The sequence below is a fragment of the Danio rerio genome, chromosome 5, assembly GCF_052040795.2.
Source record: "Danio rerio strain M-AB ecotype USA chromosome 5, GRCz13ab, whole genome shotgun sequence".
Classification (NCBI taxonomy): Eukaryota; Metazoa; Chordata; class Actinopteri; order Cypriniformes; family Danionidae; genus Danio; species Danio rerio.
In genome coordinates this window covers 71,146,676-71,168,815 of record NC_141025.1, presented here as the reverse complement: position 1 = coordinate 71,168,815, position 22,140 = coordinate 71,146,676, and the positions used below count along the sequence as shown (strand labels likewise).

General features: G+C 37.0%; 1 protein-coding gene and 1 long non-coding RNA gene across 6 annotated transcripts in view; one reads left to right on the top strand and one right to left on the bottom strand.

The window, feature by feature from the left end:
* The first annotated feature begins 1,580 nt into the window (after positions 1–1,580).
* LOC147844486 (uncharacterized) lies at positions 1,581–5,428 on the top strand. Its single transcript, XR_015492124.1, has 2 exons — positions 1,581–1,675; positions 2,587–5,428. It is a non-coding gene; the product is annotated as an uncharacterized LOC147844486 (long non-coding RNA).
* rgs3b (regulator of G protein signaling 3b) overlaps positions 3,916–22,140 on the bottom strand; it is a 116,199-nt gene continuing 97,974 nt past the window's right edge. For all 5 annotated transcript variants that reach the window (XM_087254383.1, XM_087254384.1, XM_087254385.1 and 2 more), the window contains 6 exons: positions 20,151–20,915; positions 14,725–14,795; positions 12,564–12,668; positions 9,534–9,595; positions 9,188–9,354; positions 3,916–7,551 (listed from right to left, as the gene is read on the bottom strand). In XM_087254383.1, the coding sequence (XP_087110509.1) occupies positions 7,357–7,551; positions 9,188–9,354; positions 9,534–9,595; positions 12,564–12,668; positions 14,725–14,795; positions 20,151–20,915 (1,365 nt within the window). In that variant the 3' untranslated portion in view covers positions 3,916–7,356. The remainder of the gene's footprint in view (positions 7,552–9,187; positions 9,355–9,533; positions 9,596–12,563; positions 12,669–14,724; positions 14,796–20,150; positions 20,916–22,140) is intronic.

Below are 22,140 nucleotides of genomic sequence, written 5' to 3'. Positions count from 1 at the left end.
TAGTATATATATTATTTTCAATATTAAATTACTTTTTTTATATATAAACTTAAAAAATCTTAACCTTATGAAAGTTAAAATTTTTTAAAGTGTTGATGGTTATTTACATTATTATATAATCAGTGCCATAAAATGATCTCAAAATGACAATAATATTGCTTATCGCAACAATTTCTGAGACAAAAATTCCATATTGTGGCAGGCCTATCTGCAGGCTACATACAGGAGTAACCTAGCCTATATACAGTCCTAAACAGTGCTAATGTTGTTAGTCATACTTAATTAAATGTGAATTCAGATATTCAAAGCACCATAGTAAACAATATAGGCAGCATAAACGTTACCTCAATAACACTCTTACAGTAATAGTATACGCTTTACCTGGTAAACATGTTTGTGGCGTTAACACTGGTGCGGTGTGTCTTTAAAAATACAGGGAATATTTTGTTCTTGTGCTGACACAGCTGCGTGTATTGCGGGAGACGGACAAAAATCAAACGCTTTCATTATACATTAGGCGGAACACGGTTTCACTTTCCTCTAATTACGTTGCTGTTTTCTTACACGTGGATAATTTCCTTTAATTTGTTTTCGTACAGCATTAGTTGGAGTTAAAAGCAGTGTGGAGTCTCTACACCTCAGAGAGCAGTGTGAGGAGGAGGTCAAAGCCCGCCGAAAGTGAGAGGAAGCACTGTGTGTTTCCACCGCAAACATTTACCCCAGTCTCAGCTTTCAAACATGGATGGATACACACAGTCGTCGGTCAATATAGAAGTACATCGAATTAGAGCACCTTTTGATGTTTAATTATTTGTGACATTCATTCAGAGGGCACTGGAAATTCTCCTCATGTTGGACTATATTGACACAATTAGACAGTTTTTGTAGATTTGTCAACTGCACATTGGTGTTTGTCAGCCACCGACTGAAAGGTTAATGTGAGTTTTTTTTTTATTTCCTAAGGTTTCTTTTACAGCACCATGTTTTAATGTATACTTATATTTAATATATATTTAATGTTTTAACGCCATTGAAAATACTGTGGTAAAATAAATTCATAAAATCAGTGCTTCTTGTGAGGTCTGAGACCCACCTTTTTATCGTATATCATTGATTTTTAAAGAAACCAGATTTTAAACGTGGTGTCTATGGCCTTTTCCAATGTGAGTTCAGCCTCTCGCAACAGCCTTGCGCGAACATTGTCATCTTTTATCCCGCATACAATTCTATCCCTTATTAGCGAGTCAGTCAAATCAACGAATTCACACTCTTTCGCCTTGTGTTTAAGATCCATGACGTATGAATCAATTGTCTCTCCGGTACTTTGTGTTCTCGTTAAAAACATGTGACGAATATATGGCAGATTCTTTCTTGGCTCACAGTACTCTTTAAAGGGCACCTAGGTTACCCCTTTTTTCAGATTTAATACAAGTCTTTTGCGTCTCTAGAATGTGTATATAAAGTTTCAGATCAAAATACCCATCAGATTTTTCATTATACCTTTTACAAGATGCTGTTTTATACTGATTTCCAGCAGGGGGTGGTTTTGTCGTACTGCGCCTTTAAGCCGAGTCTTTCCCGCCCACTATTTCTACATGCCTCCTCCCTCAGCTGCGTCAGACAACAGACAGACTTTAGGGAAGAAGGTCTCACGTAGCGTTTGTGAGATACTGCAGTAAGAACTAACCTTTACTAATCAGTATTTTGAAGTTGTATTGATGAGTCACACACAATATGTTACAAAGTTAACGCGCGCGCCCGCGCGCACACACGCACACCGCATATATGACACATACACACACGCACGCACGCAGACAGACAGAGCGCGCTTAGCTTAGTTAAGGCTAACCTCAAGTACTGTGTGGATATCTGTTATGCTAATGTACAAAATAAACCTGATTTAACTTCCACAAACCGGGATTGAAGCGTCTTCTTTTATAATTGTTCTGACACGCGGCTGTGCTGATGAAGTAAAGCTGAAGTAAAACGCTGTAATTAATTACACACATACTCTGTTTTAAAACACTTTAAACATGTGAAACTTACTCTTAATCACATTTGATAATGATTGCTGATCCTAGCGAACAGAACAGACCTTTTATTCCCGGTTGCTTTGCGTATGTCTGCCTGGTCTTGTTGACATATACATAATGCCCGCAGCTGTCAATCAATTCGGTGGGCGGGGGGATCGCACACCTATGTAATGGTGCGATCGATTTGAAAACAGCTCCAATTGGTCGACCCTTTTTTTGTAGTTAAATTGAAAAACAAGGACTGGGTGTGTTCATATCACCCCTGTATGACGGTCTATACACTATACCAACACACAGATCTGTCCAAACAGCTTGAAAAGTAGATTTTTTACCATAGGTGCCCTTTAATTGATATTATTTGCCCTGCATTAGAATGTGTCCAGTTTCCATCTTATCAATTTCTGAGCAAAAAAGTAATTATCACTGATTTTTATTATGATTTAGAGAAGACGTCCACTAAAATCATTTAAGATTTAATTTAGTGTGATCACTGAGAAAAAAGGCTGTTTAATTATTATATACATTTTTGTTCTATATGGTCTGATTATTTCAGAAACTGCTGATCTACTGGGATTTTCACGCACACCCATCTCTAGGGTTGACAGAGAATGGTCTGAAAAAGAGAAAATATCCAGTGAGCGGCAGTTCTGTGGGCGCAAATGCCTTGTTGATGCCAGAGGTCAGAGGAGAATGGCCAGACTGGTTCCAGCTGAAAGGCAACAGTAACTCAAATAACCACTCGTTACAATCGAGGCATGCAGAAGAGCATCTCTAAATGCACAACATATCGAACCTTGAGGCAGATAGGCTACAGCAGCAGAAGACCACACCGGCTGCCACTCCTGTCAGCTAAGAACAAGAAACAGAGAGTACATTTTCGCACAGGCTCACCAAAATTGGACAATAGAACATTGAAAAAACGTTGCCTGGTCTAATGAGTCTCGATTTCTGCTGCAACATTCGGATGGTATGGTCAGAATTTGGCATCAAGAACATGAAAGCAAGAATCCACCTTGCCTTTTTTCACTGGTTCAGGCTGGTGGTGGTGGTGTAATGGTGTGGGGGATGTTTTCCTGGCACACTTTGGGTCCATTTGTACCAATTGAGCATAGTGTCAACGCCACAGCCTACCTGAGTATAGTTACTGACCATGTCCATCCCTTTAAGACCACAGTGTACCCATCTTCTGATGGCTTCTTCCAGCAGGATAATGCACCATGTCATAAAGCGTCATCTCAGACTGGTTTCCTGAACATGACAATGAGTTCACTGTACTCAAATGAACTCCAGAGTCACCAGATCTCAATCCAATAGAGCACCTTTAGGATGTGGTGGAGCAGGAAATTCGCATCATGGATGTGCAGCAACTGTGTGACGCTATCATGTCAATATGGGCTGAAATCTGAGGAATATTTACAGTACCTTGTTGAATTTATGCTACAAAAGGATTAAGGAAGTTCTGTAGGCAAAAAAGGGTCCAACCCGGTGCTAGTAAGGTGTACCTAATAAAGTGGCCGCGCAGTGTATATACCTGTTACACTGAATGGTAATGCAACATTATTTCACCCATATTTTGACCTGCAAATTTTACAGAACGTTCTTTGAAGTTTTATTTTATTTTTGTGAAATTGTTCTTTAACATAAATGTTTTAATTTACATAAAGAAAATCTCTTTAACTTTATATAAAAACTTAAATTAATCCGTGAACCCCAATACTTACTAATACTTACTTACTGTGGAGCTTTGCTGCCCTCTGGGGATTTTTAGGAGCTGTGCACAAGACATTTTATAACATTCAAAACCAAAAACAATACTACAAAAATCTAAATTCTAAAATAAGTACACTTCCCAAATACTGTATAAAACATCCAGTTCACAATATGCTTGAATTGAGTTTTATTTGATGAGAATATGTTACATAAAGGCAGCAGTGAGTGAAATATGAACCCACAAATAAATACAGGAAATCATTATTACTATAGAAGGAAAGCTCTATTGTTAGGATGAAGGCAGGAGGAAACCGACACTGCATTTGCCAAACTTGAGTCTCCCAGTCAGCCAAATAATGCTAAATCAACACATAACGCATACGTCTATGTACAACACACACTCCTCTATATTAGGCAAATATCAAACACAAATTCAGCTGTCTTTCAGTCATATTATTCTGATTTTCTTTGACATCTAATAACACCAAACAGAATAACCATCACTATAACTGTTAGTCAGTATATCTCCGTTATTTACAACAAAATTATATTTTCTTTCATATGAACTACCATACTAGACTGAAATTTGATCATAGAGAGAATTTGTACAATATGTATATGTGTGTATATATAAAATCTGACCCCTTTAATATGCTGTTTTGTTAAAGAAATATTATTTAGAATAACTAACTGTATATTGCACTTTATTAAAGTCACAGTGCCATTAAAATGACATGGAAATGTTACCAAAGCCCTTAAAAGTAAGAATTAGTGTTCTGACTGTGAAGAGTTTCAGCTGTAGACAATATAAACATTTTCAAACTGCAGCTTAGATAAAAAAAAAAACCTACCCAGCAGGCATTTTGATGTTAAAACGACATTAAAAACAGTCAAAAATGCATACAGGTTTGATGTCAATTGACTACTTATCTCAAACATTTATTACAGGACAGACTTGTAATCACTTGTTTTGACGTGTTTCTAAACTGAATTAAAAAACACATCATAAACTGCCCTGAAATCGATTTTTGATGTTTTTTGACAACAATATTAGATGTCAATTTGATGTCATTTTGACATCTAATTTACATGCATTGCAGGGATACACAAACCAGTGTACATTTGTAGTTTGCAATTGAATCTTTTAGATGTCAAAAATTCATGTCAAATATTACAGGGCAGTCTTGTAATCAATTTGACATGTTTCAAAACGACATAATAAAAAAACGCCTGAAATCGATTTATGACGTTTTTTGACACCAATTTTAGATGTCAATTTGAAGTTGTTTTAACATTTAGGTAATTAACATGAAATGAAATTAACATGAAATTGATTACAGGACAGTAAAAAAAATGTCAAAAAACTACCCTGAAATCTATTTGTTTTTTGACACCAATTTTAGATGTCATTTTGATGCTGTTTTAACATCTAGGTACAATTTACATGCATTGTAAGGATACAAAATCTAAGTCTTATAATCAATGTTTTGCTGTGTTCCATACTTCCAAAAAAATAAAAATCTCAGAAATCAATTTTTGCTGTTTTTTGTCACCAATGTTAGATGTCAATTTGAAGTCATTTTGACATCTAGTGAAAACATTTTTCTCAAAAATGTATTATAGGACAGTCTTGTAATCAGTTTTTTGACGTTTTGAAATGAAATTAAGAAAAAACGTCAAGAAAACTGCCCTGAAATCCATTTATGATGTTTTTTGACACCAATTTTAGATGTAAATTTGATGTCATTTTAACATCTAGGTATAATGTACATGCATTGTAGGAATACAGAATTCAATGTAAATTTTTAATTTCAATTGAATCTTTCAGATATCAAAAATTAAAAAAAAAAATGATTACAGGACAGTCTTGTATGATTTTTTGACGCGTTTCAAATGACATCAAAAAACATAGAAAAACCTGCCCTGAAATCGATTTTTATATTTTTTGACACCAATGTTAGATCTCAATTTGATGTTGTTTTGATTTCTAGGTAGCTTCATATAAAAAAACTATTACAGAACAGTCTTGTAATCAGTTTTTGACGCGTTTCGAAACAACATCAAAAAATATCGACATGGTAATTTGATGTCATTTGGACAACTAATTTACATGCATTGTAGGGATACAAAATCCAGTGTACGTTTGTAATTTGCAATTGAATCTTTCAGATGTCGAAAATTGATTTACAAAAATTATTACAGGACAGTCTTATAATGTAAATATAAGTTTCAAAATGAAATAAAAAAACTACCCTGAAATCGATTTTTTATATTTTTTGACACCAATGTTAGATGTCAATTTGAAGTCGTTTTGACATCATGCATTGTAGAGTTACAAAATCTGGTGTAAATTTGGTATTTGCAATTAAATCTTACAGATGTCAAAAATTTATTACAGGAGAGTCTTGTAATCAATTTTTTGCTGTTTCGAAACAACAACAAAAAAATAAATAAATAAACTCTAAAAACGGCCCTGAAATCGATTTATGACGTTTTTTGACACCAATTTTAGATGTCAATTTGATGTCGTTTTAACATCTAGGTATAATTTACATTGTAGGGATACAAAATCCAGTGTACATTTGTAATTTGCAATCGAATCTTTCAGATGTTAAAAATTCATCTAAAAATTATTACAGGACAGTCTTATAACGTATAAGTTTCTAAATGACATAAAAAACTGCCCTAAAATTGATTTTTTATATTTTTTGACACCAATGTTAGATGTCAATTTGATGTAGTTTTGACATCATGCATTGTAGAGTCACAATATCTTGTGTAAATTTGGTATTTGCAATTAAATCTTACAGATGTCAAAAATTTATTACAGGACAGTCTTGTAATCAATTTTTTGCTGTTTCGAAACTAAACTAAAATAAACTCTAAAAACTGCCTTGAAATCGATTTATGACATTTTTTGACACCAATTTTAGATGTCAATTTTATGTCGTTTTAACATCTAGGTATAATTTACATTGTAGAGATTCAAAATCCACTGTAAATTTGTAATTTGCAATTGAATATTTTAGATGAATTAAACGTTTTTTAGATTGTAATAGTTTAGTGGTCAAAATGGCATCAATATGTAGATGTCAAATAGACGTTAAAGTCTAGACATCAAATCGATTAGAATTATTGATGTTTTTATGAAGTCATTTTGACATCCATGTGCCTGCTGGGAAATACTCAGGTCCTCACTGATGTATTACTGGGGAAAGAGGAGTATGTTGAGGTCTGTGCAGGAAAGGAAAAGAAAAGTGAAAGTTGTCTCCTAATAGAGCTAAATAAAACTGTACCAAAAGTCTCTCATTTCTTTTTTTGTTCGCTCAATACCCAGCATGCGTTCTTATCTTCCATATGCTCCCACACCATGAGCACAACACTTCCAGCATGTTCAAACCACATTCATCGCCATATCAATGCTGTCCAACAGGGTGCAGCACAGAAGCATCCAAAAACAATCAGTCCTTCCCATGATTCAGCGGGGCTGAGCTCTCCAAGGTGCTAGGCCGACTGACGGTTCAATACATTGGATGATGTGAACGCAGACACGTTCCGCTCTACTAAACCTGTGTCTCCAGCAATACTGATGTGTTTGGGCGTCTCTTCAGCTTTAGGACGGGTCCGCAGCGGAGCCGGGTCTCTTTTGATTGGTTAACTCCATGTAAATGTCAGAGCGAAGGAAGCGAGGGTACGAGTCTCTTTCCATGAGTCCGAAAATCCGGCTCTGCGCCAAGTCGAAGCAGTCTGCGCAGATGTTCTCCATGTTCTCCTTGATGTGCTCTCTGGTGTACGAGTCCAGATTAACCTTGGAAATAAATAAATAAACAAGACTGTGTTTTATATTCATTTGGGGCTGGATTTCAAGTAAATCTGTTGCTTTGTAATGATTACAACTTCTAAGTGAAATAAAAATCTTTAAACCAAATCTCAAATTCTCTGACTTTTGCCTGCCACATTGCCTAAAAAGGAGAATTTTCATGACATCTAATCAATGGAAAAACAGGTTGCTATTGTGCTTATATATTAATATTAACATAATAATAAAAGGGCGGCACTGTGGCTTAGAGGTTAGCACTGTCGCCTCACAGCAAGAAGGTTGCTGGTTCAAGTCACGACTGGGTCAGTTGTCATTTCTGTGTGGAGGTTGCATGTTCTCCCCGTGTTGGTGTGGGTTTCTTCTGGGTGCTCCTGTTTACCCCACAGTCCAAAGACATGTGGTACAGGTGAATTGAATAAACTAGCATTAGTTAAGTTTGTCGTAGTGTATAAGTGTAAATGAGTGTGTATGGGTGTTTCCCAATACTGTGTTGCAGCCAGAATGCATTTACTGCATAATAGTTTGTGGTTCATTTGGCTCTGGCGACCCCTGAAATAGAGACTAAGCCGAAGGAGAATGAATGAATGAATAATAAAATGGCTTTCGCTTGAGTATAATTTTGTCGCCAATAGCCTAGTGGTTAGTGTGTCGTCATGAGTGCTAGAGCACCTTTAGAGGTCAGAGGAGTGAGGTTTACCTGCACAACACCTACTGGCTGGCCTTCATTACACTCACCCCCCCTAAACCTCACTCCCATTCGGGTCACGGCACTAATGTAACCCCGCCAGTCCTGCAACACCCAACCGGCTCTGAGCTAGGATCAAACCAACAACCTTCCGCATGGGAGTCAATTGCTCTAACAAGGAGGCTAAAGACCATGGCTACTAGCGTCTGTTGCTAAAGCACCTTTAGAGGTCAGAGGAGTGAGGTTTACCTGCAAAACACCTACTGGCTCGCCTTCGTTACACTCACCCCCCTAAACCTCACTCCCATCAGGGTCACGGCACTAATGTAACCCCGCCGGTCCTACAACACCCAACCGGCTCCGAACTGGGATCAAACCCACAACCTTCCGCATGGGAGTCAGTTGCTATAACAAGGAGGCTAAAGACCATGGCTACTAGCGTCTGTTGCTAGAGCACCTTTAGAGGTCAGAGGAGTAAGGTTTACCTGCATAGCACCTACTGGCTGGCCTTAGTTACACTAGCACATGAAGAACATGCAAACTCCACATAGAAATGCCAACTGGCCCAGCTGGGACGTGAACCAGCAACCTTCATGCTGTGAGGCGGCAGTGCTAACCGCAGAGCCCCCGTGCCACCCTTGTTTACTAAATGTTTATCTTTACTTACTTCTTAATCTTCTAAAAGCAAGCCCTGATTTTGTTGTGAGATGCATTTCGAGTCAACATAGTTTGCTGATCCTGAAACATAACTCCTGTCCAAACATTTAATCCTAACCTAATCCCTAAACCTAACTCCAACTGTAACTTATTCCTAAAATCAGAAGTGAATAACAGTGATGAAGCAGTAGTAACCCTGACCGTAAGCCTAAACACACTGTAAAATTGTTCTTAAAATATTGTGGAGCAATCGGAAAAATCAAGGTTCTGCCATCATCGTACCTCTTTGCAGGACTGTATAGAGATGTACTCTGTGAATATCTTCTTTGCTCTTGAGGTCATTTTGGACAGTGATTTGATCTTCTTGAACTCCTCACATGCCAGCCAGAAGTCTAGATTCTCCTCACTGAACTCTGTTTGTAGGAAGGAACGGAAAACTGCCAGGCCATCTAAAAAAAAAAAAAGTAAAAGAAAATGACTCCAGCACTCATTAAAAAAAAACCAAGTATTAAGAATTGGGGGTAAATCTGGATTGGCATGCAGGAGCTGAGGTTAATGTGGATAAAGTGCACGGTGTACGAGAGCGTAGATCAACACAGCTGTCGCTTCACATGAAAACGTGACTTACATTTGTGAGAAAGCAGCGTGTCGAGAGACTCTGCCCATTTGAGCGCTTCCTCTGGAGCGGGCCTGTGGATGAGCAGACAGAGCCGTCAACAAAGCCATGAGTCACGTTAATGATCCATTCACAGATAATTATAGAGCAGCAAATAGGCCATCTACTCAATAACTCAAAAACATCACATGTTGTTTGGATTGTACGTTCAACACTTACAGCAAGAGCCCTGGTCTTATTCACCATTTAATATTTCTCAATGACTCTTGGTAACTGTGATATTCACAGATTACATATGAATTGCAGTCATTTACTGATTACAAATTACATGGCAATTACACAGTCAATGGTAATGTAACTGACTACTGTTGGATTCCATTTTGACTCTTTTACTTACAGTCAATAGATTACTAATAACTTGTAATCAGTTACAGATTACGAGACAAAAATTGTAGACAGTAATATCATTTTTCCCCTTTTGGATTACATTTTGGTTACTTTTGCACTAGAGCGCTTGGTAGATTACTTTTGGAATTCGAATCAGTTACTGATTAATATAATATAATATAATATAATATAATATAATATAAAATAATATAATATATAATTTAATATAATATAATGTATAATTTAATATAATATGATATAATATAATATAATATAATATAATATAATTTAATATAATATAATATAATATATAATTTAATATAATATAATATAATATAATTTAATATAATATAATATAATATAATATAATATGATATAATATAATATAATATAATATAATTTAATATAATATAATATAATATATAATTTAATATAATATAATATAATATAATATAATATAATATAATATAATATAATATAATATAATATAATGGGCGAGACAGTAGGGCAGTAGGTAGTGGTGTCGCCTCACAGCAAGAAGGTCGCTGGGTCGCTGGCTCGAATCTCGGCTCAGTTGGCATTTCTGTGTGGAGTTTGCATGTTTTCCCTGCCTTAGCGTGGGTTTCCTCCGAGTGCTCCGGTTTCCCCACAGTCCAAAGACATGCGGTACTGGTGAATTGGGTAGGCTAAATTGTACGTAGTATATGAGTGCTTGTGTGAATGTGTGTGTGGATGTTTCCCAGAGATGCGTTGGGCAGGGCATCCGCTGCGTAAAAAACTTGCTGGATAAGTTGGCGGTTCATTCCGCTGTGGCGACCCTGGATTAATAAAGGGACTAAGCCGACAACAAAATGAATGAATGAATAATATATATATAGGGCTGTGCAATTAATCGAAAATCCGGTTTCGATTTCGAATACGGCTTCTAACGATTATGAAAAACCATTAATCGAGATAAACGATTATTCCATCATATATCGCCTCCTTTCCAGTTCCACGTGAAAGTGACTAAAAGCATGTACTCTAAAGTAACTTTTGCAGCATGGGATGCGCATCATTCATATTTTTAAAAGCGCACAAAAAGCACTTGCTATTGTGTGTGTGTGCTGCGCTTAGCCTCGGACAGGTAGTGTGTGTGTGTGTGTGTGTGTGTGTGTGCGCACGCGCGCTGCACTTAGCCTCAGACAGCAGAGCACACGCACATCTAACGCCATCTTAATGCAAGCGATTTAATTGTCAAATACATGCACGGTGTTTAGTGATTATTCATATTAATCCTCATTCAAAAAACAAACAAGTTGAGAATCAAGACACGTGAAAGAGAAACCATATCGGAGCCGCACTATTCATAAAGTGACAGCGTGCGATATTCCTGCTGCTGTTTTTATTATTAATCAAACAACAAAAATACTAAATCCACTCGCTGCTCTTGACTGAAGGACTTTTGTAGTTAAAGTTTTTTTTCTTACAGTGAAGATGCTTAAAAAACAGTTTAAACATAACAGATTTAATAACTCATTTCTAACAACTGATTTCTTTTATCTTTGCTATGATGACAGCACATTATATTTTATTAGATATTTTTCAAGATACTAGTATTCAGCTTAAAGTGCCATTTAAAGGCTTAATTAGAGTAAATAGGCAAGTCATTATGTAACAGTAGTTTCTTCTGCAGACAATCAAAAATATATATTGCTTAAGGGAGCTAATAATATTGAGGTATTAAAATAGGTTTCAAAATATTTAAACTGATTTTTTTCTAGCTGAAATAAAACAAATAAGCCTTTCTCCAGAAGAAAAAATATTATAGAAAATACTGTAAAAATTTTCTCTGTTGAACATAAATATTTGTATATAAAAATAAATTCACAGAAGGGCGAATAATTTTGACTTCAACTGATAATCGTTTTGAATAATCGTGATTACAGTTATGACCAAAATAATCGTGATTATGAATTTTCCCACAATCGAGCAGCCCTAATATATATATATTACATTTTAGTTACCTTTGTGCTAGAGAGCTTGGTAGATTACTTTTGTATTGCAATCATTTACTGATCACAAAATTACACAACAAATGTTGTTGTTGTAGTAGGCAATATAATCTCTGAAATCACGCATTTATACTATTGTAATGACTACTTTTCGATCACATTTTGATTCGTTTTGCACTACAGAGCTTAGTTAATGAATTGTAATGGTTTCCGGTTTCAAAATTACAAGACGAAAGTTGTAGTCAGAAATATAATCTCTGATATCACGCATTTAGGACTCCTTTAATGTGATATAACCTCTCTGCACGCACACACTCGCGCACACACGCACACGCAGACTCGCGCACACACACACACACACATACACACAAAAGTGTAAGCAGCAGGTTCGTAATGAAAAAATAAAAACATTCAAATTTGGAATCAATAAATTGTAAACAACCTCTTATTGTGTAAATAATGATGATTAATGGAAAAAAGTAACTGTAGTCTGATTATGTGTATTGTAAAAAGTAGTTCATTCTAATTTAGTTGATTTTTGGAATCTTATTACACAATTACAGTACATACATATAATCCGTTACTTCCCAGCTCTGAACACACGACATGCAATGGTGAGAGTCACCTCAGGTCAAAGAGAAAAGCATCACGTTGGACTCACTTGTCTGACTTAAGGACTTTGTCCAGCTTGCTGGCTGGATTGCTTCCATGTCTGTCGTTGGTCTTCTTTCGCAGAAACGTCAGGCGGTTTTTCATGTCTTTGGCCCTGCTCGACAAGACAAAACACATTGCATCGGGAGATTTATTAGCTATCTGTTTGCTCAAGCGCTTCTGGGAGGAAATATATTCCGGTTATAGTCATGAGCTTTATTGTAGGAGGAACACGGAGAGTAAAGGCATTAATAATACTTTCCTCCTGGGAATGGAAAACATTACATCTACATTTCACAATACCTTAAACACTCAACAATGACTATTTCAGTAAAATTAAAAGAGAAAAAAGCCTATTTGTAGATCCATAAAGACATGCTCTTTGAAATATTTGTTTTATGCTAATGAGGTACATTTTTCACAAAAATCTTATTGCCTTAATGAAAAATAGCTTTTGTTGGTACATAGTCTATTAGAGCTGAGCTGATAGTAAAAGAATAGCTCAAAAATGTAAATGAATGCACAACTTACTATTTCAAATGAACACAACTGGAGTTATATTAAATAAAATCCTGGCTCTTTCCAGCTTTGTAAAGCAGTGAATAGTAGCATGTGAAATTCCAAAATACTCATACATCCATTATAAAATAATTCATACGACTCCAGTGAGTTTTTGTAAGAACAATGTGCATGTTTAGGTAAAGTTTTTAAACTAATTTCGAAAAGAACAAGTGATTTGATTGATCGTGGCTGGTCTTTCTTCCGTAATCAGTAATTATCCAATCAGATTGATCCAAGCCCTCTATAAATAGACTGGTTTCACCATACTGTAATATTTTAATTTTGGAAAAGTCCCCCCTTCCACCCCATTTCCTCCGTTTCCTTCTTTACCAAGGGGAGCTCTTGAGATCTACCTGATCTTGGGCCCCATTACGTGCTAAAAGACTTGACTGGAGCGCTGGGCTCTATTATCTCCGAGCTCAGGGTTCTCTCCTGGGGCAGCATGCCAAACCTGCTAATACTGTATCTAAGTGTGAACTCTTGAAACTAAATATATTGTATATTTATTATTTCTGACTGGGTTTACCTGAAAGAAGAAAGCACATACACCTAAATTAACCCAGCGGGCACAAGACGTCAACATGACGTCAGATTGACGTTGTACCCCAACATCGTGGGACGTTGCATTTTGTTCAGAAATGAAAATTGCATTGACATCAACATGTCCAACATACAACCTTAAAATCAACCAAAAACCAACGTCTAATGATGTTACAGCTTGACATTGTTTGGACGTTACCATTATGATGTCAAACAGACAAGATTTTGGTTGCCATATCTGATGAATGAATGTCAGTATTTGACATCAGTATGACGCTGGTTTAAGATGTTGACTCGACGTTGGATTTTGGTCACTTTCCAACACAATCTAAAATCAACCAAATATCAACGTCTAATGATGTTACAGCTAAACATTGTGTGGACGTTACCATTATGACATCTATCAGACGTTAAATGAATGTCAGTACTTGACATCAGTATGACGTTGGTTTAAGATGTTGGCTCTACAATTTGGTCACTTTACAACACAACAAAAAATCTACCTAAAATCAAGCAAATATCAACGTCTTTTGACATCGTTATTGGACATCTAAATAACATTGTTCTTAGACGCTGGCTAGACATAGAATTTTGGTCACCTGACATCACAACATAAATGTAACCTAATCTTACGTGAGCTATTGGTTTCATTTTGAATGTCTAAATACAGTTTTCTTACATAAGAAAGTACAGGCTTTTCATAGTTAACTACTAAGCTTAAGGTTAGGGCTAAAACCTAGTTTTTACTATAATAAGTGCATGGTTTGTACATGCATTTTGTAAGGCTGCTTTGAAACAATAGTTATTGAGAAAAGCAGCATACAAATAAACACAGAACTGTAAAATAAAGTGATACAGATATTTGTCAGACTTATTTCTGTAGTTTTGAGAGAGTTAAGTACAATGATACTACATACATTGCATTTTAATAAAACAGTTTTAATAATGCAAAAAAGTAATTGTGCCATTTTTTTCTTGAAACAATTTTTCTTTTTGCATTATTTTGAGGTGAAATGTGTCTCAGACATTTCAAAATGCAAATAAAGTACAGCACAGAAAGTTAGACTCACAAATTCTTGGACTTCTTCTTTTTGACAGCAGTTTTTCCCATGTCACATTTACAGTTCGGCTTGCCACAAACCTGTGAAAGATTTAAAAAAAAGAGATTTTATTTTTATTAGTTAAACTATAGTATTAATCTAAAAACATTTGAATGTGAATCATCAATTTGAAAAGAAGAGACAGACTCATTCATAGTTTCTGCCAACACAAAACCAGTAAAAACAATGTCAGAACAATCAGAAAGACTACTGTAGGAATGAAAACGCATAGAGACTGAACATATAGCATATGCATATGTAGGAGTTTCTCTTTCAGATTAAAAATGTATAGGAAGAGAGCATTTAAATCAATCATGCAACAGGAGTTATTCAAGTTAGCTGTATTACAGTACACTCTGATGCTAATATGACCCATTTAGTAAAGCTCGCCTTGAATATTTAACCAGATTTTAAAGTTGCAACGAATATATAGGCTAATAAATGCTATAATTAATATGTAGGGAAATGCTGTTCTCTAGAGTTCATTTCCCTAGTGAAGTTGTGAGCTGTGCACAGAATAAGGTCTAATGCTACGCTATTGTTTATAAGCTGTTTTATTGGCATGTTGTCTTCAGTTAAACAAAGAGAAAACTGAAGTCATTGCGTTTGGGAACAGAGATGAGGTTCTCAAGGTGAATGCGTACCTTGGCTTTAAGGGTCAAACAACAAAAAATAAGGTCAAGAATCTTGGTGTGACTCTGGAGTCAGATCTGAGTTTCAACCGTCATGTCAAAGCTGTTAGTAAATCAGCATACTATCATCTCAAAATATTGCAAGAATTAGATGCTTTGTTTCCAGTGAAGACTTAGAGAAACTTGTTCATGCTTTTATCAGCAGCAGGGTGGATTACTGTAATGGACTCCTCACTGGCCTTCCCAAAAAGACAGTTGCAGCTCATCCAGAATGCTGCGGCCAGGATTCTGACCAGAAGCAGGAAATCAGAGCACTTCACACCTGTCCTCAGGTCTCTACACTGGCTCCCAGCTACATTCAGAATAGACATTTACATTTACATTTAGTCATTTAGCAGACGCTTTTATCCAAAGCGACTTACAAATGAGGACAAGGAAGCAATTTACACAACTAAGAGCAACAATGAATAAGTACTAAAGGCAAGTTTCAGGTCTGTAAAGTCTAAGAAGGGAAGTGTTAGTAGTTTTTTTTTTTTTTTTTTTTTTTTTTTGTTTTTTGTTTTGTACAATTATAGACATTTACATTTAGAATAGATTTTAAAGTATTATTACTTGTCTATGAATCACTAAATGACCTAGGACCTTAATACATTACAGATATGCTCACTGAATACAAACCCAAAAGAACCGTCAGATCTCTAGGATCAAATAAACTAGAAACTCCAAGAGTCCAATCAAAGCAGGGTGAATCAGCTTTCAGCCACTATACGCCCCTCGCTGTTGGAATCAGCTTCCAGAAATGATCAGATGTGCTCCAACATTAGGCACATTCAAATCAACATTGAAAACACATCTGTTTAGCTGTGCCTTTACTGAATGAGCACTGTGCTACGTCCGACAGATTGCACTATAATGTTTTTCGTTTTCTTTTTCATTCTTTTATAACCTATTTTAGCTCATTTTAATTTGTTTTTATCCGTTTTTAATAATTTTTATTGTCTGCATTTTGTTCCCAAACTTTATTCGGTTCCTAAACTTTTATTCATGTTTATGTAAAGCACTTTGAATTGCCACTGTGTATGAAATGTGCAATATAAATAAACTTGCCTTGCCTTGCCTGTTTCTGCAGCTAAAAGGCTTAAGCGATGACATAAAACATTTAAAAAAATAATAATAATAAAATGTAATGTCATCATACTGTATATGCTTCCTATTACAGCAGAGACTAATATATTAGCCCTCCTGTGCACTTTTATAACATAATGGTTTAATAACTAATGACTAACTTCTTTTGACTTTGCCATTATGACAGTATGTCAATTTTTACTAGTTATTTGAGAGGGGTCTGGATGCAGACCTGGTGCAGTAGCAATCTGAGCTGCATCAAATGCTTTTTAATGCGCTCACCTAACCCCACCCCTAACTCTACCCCTCACAGTGATGTCACTAGCTCCATTGAGTGCATTGTGTCTGACATTGCATCACTGGGATATGCAGTCTCAGCTTGCATCATCAAGGCTGCATCCAGAAACTATGAAGTTAAATTGCAGGATACTAGTATTCAGCTTAAAGTGCAATTTAAAGATAACTAGGGCAATTAGGTTAACTAGACAAGTTACGTGAATTAGGCAAGTCATTATACAGCAGTGGTTTGTTCTGTAGCCAATTAAAAATATTCATTAATTGGAAATATTTGAAAAACAATTAGGTAAAGATTTAGGTAAAATTAAGCTTATGAACTATTAATTAAGTAAATTAAGTAATTAAGTAAGTAATTAAGTAATTAAGTAAGTAATTAAGTAAGTAATTAAGTAATTAAGTAATTAAGTAATTAATTAAGTAATTAAGTAAAATTAAGCTTATGAAGGTTATACACATACACTATAGTGGTTGAGAAACACTGTTCTAAAGCATAGGTCTCAAACCCTATTCCTGGAGGGCCGCAGCTCTGCACAGTTTTGCCTCACACCCTATCAAACACAGCTGATCCAAATTATTGAGGTCTTCAAAAGAATGAACATCTTCATTAGTTGGATCAGCTGTGTTTGATCAGGGTTGAAGCAAAACTGTGCAAAGCTGCGGCCCTCCAGGAATAGAGTTTGAGACCTATGATCTAAAGCAGGGGTCACTAAACTTGTTCCTGGAGGGCAGGTGTCCTGCAGATTTTAGCTCCAACCCTAATCAAACACACCTGAACAAGCTAATCAAGGTTTTACAAGGTATACTTGAAACACCCAGGCAGGTGTGTTGAGGCAAGTTGGAGCTAAATCCTGCAGGGACACCGGCCATCCAGGACTGAAATTGGTGACCCCTGATCTAAAGAATGCTGATTACTGGCATCCATCAAAACTCCATAGTAGTCAGTGCGTGCCAGCAACCAGCCTTTTCAAAATACCTTCTATTGTGTTCAGCAGAAGAAAGAAACACAAATAAAGATTTCGTAAACGATGACAGAATTTTCATTTTTGGGTGAACTGTTCCTTTAAAAAGGTACTGCCCCAGTGACAGAGTGTATGAACAAACCGAAAGACCAATATAGTAAAATTTGTCAGCACAAATACAGATACACCTCTAAAATGTACCTTTTGTTTGCGTATGAGCGGGTGCTGCCATTGGAATCTTTTTGGCCTGAGACATCTGTCTCGTTCACTTCAATTGATTTTAAGACAATAAAAAGAGTTTGTTGTGCTTATAATCATTTCATATTATATTATTCTACGTTTAAAGTATAGTCATGAACACATTTTCTGCTGATTATTATTCATTTCTCCAATAGGCGACTAAATCGAAAGCAGTGGTGGAAAGAGTACTGAAAAATCGTCCTCAAGTAAAAGTACCATTACTTCCCCAAAAATGTAGTGTGAGTAACAGTATCTGTTGTAAATATTACTCAAAGTATGAGTAAAAGGTAGTCCTTTCAAAGTACTTAAGATCAGTGAGTATCACACTGTGAAATTCTGATGTGTTTAAATCCAGTTTGTGTGAAAACGTAACATTCTGTAGTGCTTTTAGTGATTGTTTAAGGTCAATTTCTGTCATCATACATTAGACATTTGTCATCTTCTCATCAGTGACCTGCAGTCTAATCACTCTGGGTCATATCTAACTTCTACTTGGACACTTAATGCGTCCAGATGTTAGGCCGCATTTATAAAATGCCCATACCTTGAGGTTGTTCAGGTTGATGCAACTTAGTTTCTATGTGCGATTTGATTGGGCAGAAATCGCATAACTGATTTTTCTACTCAACCAATCCCCAAAGACAAGAAAAAATAAAGTGGAGGCTGCAGGTTGAAGGAAAACAGTGGTGTAAAAGTGCCGATACAGCACTAAAAAAGTACTCAAGAGAAAGTAAAAGTGCACATTTTTAAAACGATGAGAAAAACTACTTGATTACAGTGATCTGAGTTTTTGTAATTTGTTACTTTACACCAGTGTTTCTCAACCCTGTTGCTGAAGGCACACCAACAGTACACATTTCCAACCTCTCCCTAATAAACAGGGTATCTGCAGGTGTCAAGTTAAAGACTTTTTAAGATATTTTTAAGACCATTATAAATTAATTTTTAGACTTGTACCGGGCTAAATGCTAAGGATTTTATTTGAATATCCCAGTTGGAAAAGATAATAATAATAATAATAATAATAATAATAATAATAATAATAATAATAGTAATAAATAATAATAAATAATTTTCCAAGGGATGGGTTGTGGCTGGAAGGGCATCTGCTGCGTAAAAACGTGCTGGATAAGACCCCGAATTAATAAAGGGACTAAGCCGAAAAGAAAATGAATGAATGAATGAATAATAATAATATTAATAATAATAATAATGTTTAACTTTCTTACCTATGCTGCACATAAATGTATTTTTCTCAAATGGATATCTGATAAACCACCAACAGTATCAGAATGGCATAAAGTAATATTTGATCTTATGTCATTGGAATACTTAACTCACTTGTCAAGCGGAAAAAGGGACACTTTTTATCAGATCTGGACTCCGTTCCTTGAATATGTAGGTCCTAGGATTTTTCAGGGACATTTTTGCAAAACCTTAGATCACCATAAACCTTGGTTAATTTATGTACTTTTCTATTTTTATTATTACTCTGTATTTTTATGTCTTCTTTTTGATTTTGATTTTCATTATGTGCTGTGATGTTGAGAAATTTGTCGGTTGTAAGCTGTGGTCATTGTTCTGTTCCATTTTGTTTTGTTAAAATAAAGGCAAAAAAATTAAAATAAAATAATAATAATAATAATAATAATAATAATAATAATAATAATAATAATAATAAATCAAGACCAGCTCAGTATCTTCAGCAGTAAATAAATGGAGAAAATTTAAACAAATTTTACTGCAAGGAAAGTAACTGAGACTGGAATTGTTGGTGATTGTATGAGTGGTAATGGCCAGATTGAGTAGCTATACATGAACAAAGGAAAATTAAGACCTGTTAAAAAAAAACATTTAAGACCTACAACATAATATTTCAGTAGAGTTAAGCATTTTTAAGGCCTAAAATATCGCTTTTGAAATGTAAGAATACTTGAATACTTTGAATCAAACACACCTGAATCAACTTCAAGAACATAAGAAGAGACTCTAAAGCCTAAAGTTAATGGGTCAGATAAGGGAGACATCAAAAATATCTACTGTTGGTGTGCCTCCAGGAATAGGGTTGGGAAACACTACTTTACACCAATGAGCAGTCGCAAAAATGTACACTTCCACATCACAGAATAAGCTCAATACACACCCTCCTTCCAGTAAAGAGCAGGCAGATCTGGTGGACGGATCCTCCGTTCTTGGTGAGCTCTTTCCTCAGGGTCTGTGGGGAAGGAACCGCCCAGCGCTCCGGAGTTTCCCGCTTGGCTTCAATGCAGTCGATGGCCTGGTCGGAGATGAAGCGAGGAGACCGAGGCTCCTGCAGCAAACTGCCCTCGCTGTGTGTCCGCCTGTGGAGAGACCTCTGCACACACAAGCCCCCGCTCTGCTGCCCGCCGCAGGGAGACGATTCCACCATACTCCTCCTCTTCAGAAAGCCTTCATCACTGTCCTCCTCGTCTTCCTCATCATCATCATCATCATCATCAGTCGAAGGTGAGGTCAAAGCATCTGTGTTGAAGGAGCGATCCAGGCACAACTTGGGAATGACTAGAGGTGATGAAGATGACGAGGAAGAGGTGGGTCGTGCGCCAACGCTGATGGTTTCGGAAGCGCTTTCGCCTTCACCTTGCTCTCTTTTTTCCAGGTCCGATTCTTTGACCTCCTTCTGCCTGTTCTTCCAGATCTCTGAGGTGTCCGTGTATGAAGGTTTGCAGGCGTCTCGAGAGGTCGGAGAGGTTTGGTTGGCGTCTGGCAGGTCTGGGTATGAGAGGCGCTGGGCTGGAGAGGTGCAGTTGGTTCGTCTCAGGATAGGCGATGCGGAAGGGCATGATGGGGAACAGGGCTCGGACACACTGTGTGGACTGAAGCCCAGGAGACCCAGATCAGCCTGTTCTGCTGCCTTTGGTTCCAGCATCTGTCAAGTGAAATCAACAGTTTACAAAAGAATTCAACAGTTAGTGAAAAGGAAAGTCATGATAGCCCATGCTCGGAAATTGTGTTCTGCATTTAACCCATGCACATGCACACACACAGCAGTGAGCACGCACACCATGAGCACAATCCCCGAGCAGTGCGCAACCATTGCTGCAGAGCCCAGGGAGCAGTTGGCGGATTGGTGCCTTGCTCAAAGGACTCACCTCAACCATGGTATTGAGGGTGATGAGAGAACTGGTTATGCACTCTCACCATTGACAATTCCTGCGACCCTCCGGTCATAAGTCCATGTCTTGAACCATTAAGGCTGATTTATACATCTGCGTCAAAAACCGGCGTATGCTACGGCGCTGACGCATAGCCCTTCGCCGTGGCCGTCGCTGACGTGCACCTCTCAAAAATTGTAACTACACGTCGCAATGACGCGTAGCACAAGCTCTGTGATTGGTCGGCTTGGTAGCGCTGACGAGTCTGGGCGGGACCGAGAGCCGTGCAAATGGCGCGAGCTGGACGCGAGCCCAATGGAGCGATTGTTTAATCCCGTGAAGGAGCTCCTGATGGATAGTTTTGTATTGTGTTTACCTCATAGTTAAAGTTGCTGCATGTCCGCCGGTTCCTGCCTCAAAATGAGCGAGTTTGAGCCACTTGTACATTCAGGAAGTGTTCAGGAAAAGCAAAACAGAAGCGAAGAAACTCGACACAGAGGAACATTTACACCTTACTAGCGTTTCGGAAGTGTTAATGCAGACCAACAGAGACAGCGCGCAGAAGTATAAATGCACAGCTGCGCGCGTTGCCTGCGCCGTGAGTTACGCCGGTCACTTGACGCAGAAGTATAAACACGGCTGCCCCATTCAATCGTTTTTTTTGGAATTTTCAATTTAAAATATGAATTTTTACAGTGCTTCTTTACAATGTAGAGTGTGTCCAGACATGGATACATAACATAGATAAGAAAAAGAGAGTAAAACAGTGGAGCATTCCAGCAATTCAGCCTGGCAGAAAAGTTGAGTAGTTTGCTGGTGTATCATTCATTCATTCATTCATTCATTTTCCCTTTATTAATCTGAGGTCGCCACAGCGGAATGAACTGCCAACTTATCCAGCATATGTTTTGCACAGCGGATGCCCTTCCAGCTGCAAACCCATCCCTGGGACACACCCATACACTAAGTCACACACATACACTACAGACAATTAAGCTT